The 5,042-nt window shown below is 42.8% G+C and overlaps 1 protein-coding gene across 1 annotated transcript; it reads left to right on the top strand.

The window, feature by feature from the left end:
- Positions 1–842: 842 nt before the first annotated feature.
- ANKRD34B (ankyrin repeat domain 34B) lies at positions 843–2,451 on the top strand. Its single transcript, XM_054178706.1, has one exon. The coding sequence runs from the start codon at positions 861–863 to the stop codon at positions 2,412–2,414; it is 1,554 nt and encodes a 517-aa protein (XP_054034681.1). The 5' UTR covers positions 843–860; the 3' UTR covers positions 2,415–2,451.
- The last annotated feature ends 2,591 nt before the right edge of the window (positions 2,452–5,042 follow it).

Below are 5,042 nucleotides of genomic sequence, written 5' to 3'. Positions count from 1 at the left end.
TTTCCCTTTCCCCTCTCTCTCCTGTGACACCTGCAGATTTTCTTTGATGCTGTCAAATGCTTCTTTTGGTTTAGAGCTGATACCTCTACCCATGTACAGGACCCCTCTCAGCCCACTGATCCCTGCGATGAGTGGGACAGGCTGTGCATCACTTCGTTTTTGCTGTTTCACTCAGACTAGTATGTTTTTCAAGGAGCTTAAGGAAGGTAGTGTACTTCCACAAATTTGACTACTTTTATAAAATGCATTAATATTTGTTTTCTATCTTTGTAACAGTTTCTCCTTAGATAAATATTTTACTGTGCTTTCCTTACTTATTAAGGCCCATGAACTTTCTTTTTTTTCCCTCATTTATTTCTAAACATTTAGCACTGGCATTTTATGAGCAAGACTAAGTGAGTGTGACACTATCTCATGTCAATGTCAAAAGTGCTGCAGGAGTGGTACAACCATAGAAGAGCCACTTGGGTGCAGGCAGTATAAAGCCATTAGAGTAATGGAAATGACATTTCTTTTGCAGCTTATTTGGCAGAGTGTGACAAAATCAAGACAAAAAAAAAACCCAAACCATCAAACGAGAGGTGACCACCGTGCTTTAAGCATCTATCAAAGTTACACTGATACATAAATACTATTTTATATTTTAATGCATTTCTTGACCTCCAGGAGGTGGGAACATTGTGCGTGTGGTTTTTTCCTTCATGTTCTTTTCACAAAGTATGGGTCTGTTTACAGAAGCAATTTTGCAGTTGAATTATTTATTTATTTATTTATTTATTTATTTTTCTGGGGGTCCTCTTTGCTTTCTCTGAAAACCAGGTGTTCTTTCCAGCCACTAGGAAGGTCCAAGTGACACAAGTATGATGACTGAAATGGTGGAGTTGCCAGCAGAGGGGACTTCCTTGTTAAAAGCTGTCTACCAAAGCCGCCTGCGCCTCACCAGATTGCTACTAGAGGGTGGTGCCTATGTCAATGAGAGCAATGACAGAGGTGAAACCCCTTTAATGATTGCTTGTAGGACAAAGCATGTGGACTCCCAGAGTGTCAGCAAGGAAAGGATGGTTAAATACCTGCTGGAAAACAAGGCTGATCCAAACATGCAGGACAAGTCTGGAAAGACAGCCTTGATGCACGCTTGTTTAGAAAAAGCAGGCCCTGAAATAGTATCTCTGCTACTGAAAAGCGGAGCTGACCCAAGCCTGCAAGACCACTCCAGTTGCTCTGCACTTGTGTATGCAGTACGGTCTGAAGACAAAGAGACTCTGGAAGTTCTTCTTAATGCCTGCAGGGCACGAGGAAAAGAAGTTATCATCATCACAACAGACAAGTCTCCATCGGGAAGGCAGAAAACTAAGCAGTACCTAAACATGCTTCCTGCAGACCTTGAGGAATGCCATTCCCCAGCTGCTTGCACTTCCCCATCACAAATAGAACTGAAAACATCTCCATCCCCACTTTCAAATTCAAATCAAACTAAAGAAGCACGATTTGACTTTAAGGAGCTGGACCATCCACACAGCGTGGACAACTCATCTCAGACAGTTCCACTGATAAGAAAATCCAGATCAACAAAAGCAAGGTCCAAGCTAGCGCAAGTGCAGTGGTCTGAGCCTTGGATAAAGAGCTCCCCTTCACTATTTCACCAGAATAAAATTACCTCTGTAAAAGAACTTCAGGATATTGCTCCAGAAGAAGAACAACTCACTTTTAGAAGCGGTGGCCTTACCTTAAAAAAGAGATTCATCACCAGGCGCCAAAGCATTGACGTAAAAAACACTGCTCATTTACTGAAAACCTTTGATCCATCTGGATCAAGGAAATTATCCTATGAGGAGCTAAAATCTCAGACTCCATGTGCTGAAGAGAAACATAAGCCAGGTGGGATTGCTGTGGGTAAGGACGCCAGTTCGGGACATACTGGCTTTATTTCAAACCTCAGCAGTATTATCAAAAAAAGACATTTAGGAGCAAATCACTACAGCTCTGATTCTCAATTAACTACTAGTCTAATTCCTGCTGTAGCAGAAGACACAAAGTCAGTGGCAAGAAAGAAGAACATTTTCTCTTCGTCTCACTCTTTGTTATCAGGGTCTAGAGAAGTACTGGGGAGCATGCCTCCTGTTATTTTCAGCAGGAGACGACAATCTTTTCTAGAAAGACATGGTTCAGGAGCCTTGCTCTTGGACCGTATTGCTCAGACAAGACCAGGATTTCTTCCACCACTGAATGTAAATCCTCACCCCCCAATTCCAGGTACTACTTTCATAAAGAGAGTTGCTGGGATGCTTCCCTGTGGAGAACAGCACTTGGTACCAGCAGCACCTCCTTTCCCCAGGGACACCAAAAAACCGAAAACGCTACTAAGGAGGCAGTCATTACAGACTGACCAAATTAAGCAACTAGTGAATTTTTAACAGGGGATAGAAAGGTTACAAAATCTTTACAATATGTACACCACACTACCTGAGTGTAGTGATGCATAGGAGGTCTGTGACCTACAGCTTTCTGCCTTGGAATGAGTTGAACAGCTTAAGAGACTATATGAAAAGATACATTTAAGTAATGATGCTGCTTTCTGCAAACTGGGGATTATTACTCTGTTGAATAATTTTTATTACTCTGTTAAAAACATTCATAATGTTTTCATAACATATTCATAATGTTTTCAACTTCAGCACTGATATCTTACCTATGACAGGCTCAACCCATATCAGGTCTTAGGCACTGCAGTTCTCATTTTAGGTTGGAAACACTAAGCCTTGTAGACTCACCCTAACACAGCCCCTTGCTGCGCCCAGAAATGTGGTACACTGGGATGTGGGAACTAGAAGTGTTTGACTGTGATGCTGGATCCCAGACTGACTCTCTAAACTGTGCAATATCCAGAAATGCCAGACACAACCAGTGTGCTCCTGGAATAGGCAGGGGCAAGTGTACATGGGCAGCATCTTCCGGCTTTGTTGGCTTTACTGCATGTAAACAGACAATACATGGATTCAGTAAGCTTCATGCTGCAGAGCTCTGTTGCATGCTTACCTGTGTGCAGAGAATTCCACCTAAAGGCTTCAAGCCTTAGACTACTGGCTGGCCACTGGAAGTCAGTGTGACCCTCAGAGCATGGGACAGCTCAAGTTCTGCACATGTCACCTGGGAGTTGAGTCAAGAAAACAGCACAGTGAACAAGAATTCATGAACAATCTCATGCAAAATGACCAAGCCCTGCTCAGTCTGTCAATTAGGCATGCCAACCATCTTGGGCTTCTCAAGCTATGGGGATGCTGGGAGTTCCTCATTTGACAAGAGGAAGGATGGGGGGAGGCAGAAGTTGTATCTGAACTAGGGTCCTTGACTTTCTACTAGGTCCATTATTTTAAGCTAGGGTCCATTAGTTCCAGATTTACCACCACCCCCCAAAAAATAAAATAGAAAATCTTTCCACATCAGGCAGGAGCTGGTTCTCCCCAGTCACAGGCCTGGGTTTCTTTTCAAGATGGGATATAGATAGTGGGGCACGTCCAGATGTCTTAATCAGTGAGGACACTTCACATGTACACTTGAGAGCAAGGAAGATGTCTCTCCTCCTGCTGAGACAGACCTATGAAAGAAACATCTGACAGCCACCATACTGAGAGATGGAAGTCCTCATTTTGCCCAATTTGAACAGTCAGATGAGTTTCATACAGATGACAAACACTCCTTTGTCTCCAAGCTATTGTGCATTTTTAGGTATCTCAATCCAAACCACACTTTTCCTTCCCATTCAGTGTTCTGCAGCTCCAAACAGCTACTTTGTGCGTATCCCATAAATGCTTGATGTCTGGTGTTGCATTTAGCATTTTATAACTCCTCTTCTGAAGGCTGAGAGATACTGTGTTGTTTCATCATAATTTACAGAAATTAAGTGTATTGAAACTGTCTGCAGGATGTGCATTTCTGTGTACTGAAATAGTTTTCCTGAACAGGTACCTTGGGTGCTACCTGCCTTCTTGCAGCTGCAGTCAAAAGTCACCCAGTCTGACACTGCCCAAAAAATCTCTGTCATGTTATTTAGCTTTGCCCTCAGTGCAAGACAATTTCAAGTTGATCATAAACAGAGTCTCTGTAAATACCCTTTTGAAATGTTTTTAATGTAAAGATATAAAAAATGTTCATAACATGCATATGAGGGAACATTTGACATCTGGAAAGTGAAGGTGTGTGGCTTACACAGTTGTATGTCATGCACTGATCTGAAACAACAAATTTAAGTCTCAAAGTCAACTTTGCAGCAAAATCCCTCCACTGTCCAGTGACAGCTGCTGCAAGGCAGATGATCTTGCTGTGGATTCTCTGGCCAGGCACTCACAAAGGTAGCTGGAATAAGCAAAGATGCAAATGTGTATTGCAGGTGTCAAAATCAATGCTTCCTTACAAAAGACAGGCCTTGAAAAGTCTTGGTGTCCTTTGCCCTCCTCCTGTCACAGATCTGCCAGCTTGGGATGTGCAGCATTCTGGTGGCAGCTGGGACAGCCCTGAGCGCTGCACCATACATGACTGCATTTGGCTTGCTTAGATATGATTGTTTAGTTTCTCACCTCTCAAGAGCAATCAGTACCAGACACAAAAGCATTGTTTCCTTTAATTCGAGGTGGACTGTTCAGCCACTGGTAGACTAGTGGTCATTTACAGACTGCAAACTCTAGCCTCTGCACACACAGAAACAAGACGTCTTCCCTGTGTTAGCAAAACCCAAACACCCGAGTTTGCACATTAAGCATACAAAAATGAGAAAGCTTCACAAGTGAGGTTACCTACATATTGAGAGCTAGTTAAACACCAGAGGAAACATGGAGGTGATGGGTATTTGGTTCCAGTTCTGCCTCTTACTTCAGGAGATGTTGCTGGATCAGCATCTACATGTACCAGGTAGAAACAAGGATTACATGGGAATCTTTCTATGGCAGCAAAATTATGTGGAACAACATCTGTTAGTATTACTCACTGGGGACCAACTGGTCCCCACAAACACCGCATGCAGACATAAATAGGCTTTTCAAAGGTTT

Source organism: Dryobates pubescens, chromosome Z (genome assembly GCF_014839835.1).
Source record: "Dryobates pubescens isolate bDryPub1 chromosome Z, bDryPub1.pri, whole genome shotgun sequence".
NCBI classification, from domain to species: domain Eukaryota; kingdom Metazoa; phylum Chordata; class Aves; order Piciformes; family Picidae; genus Dryobates; species Dryobates pubescens.
Note: the sequence above shows the minus strand (reverse complement) of the source record. Positions and strands in the feature narration are given on the sequence as shown.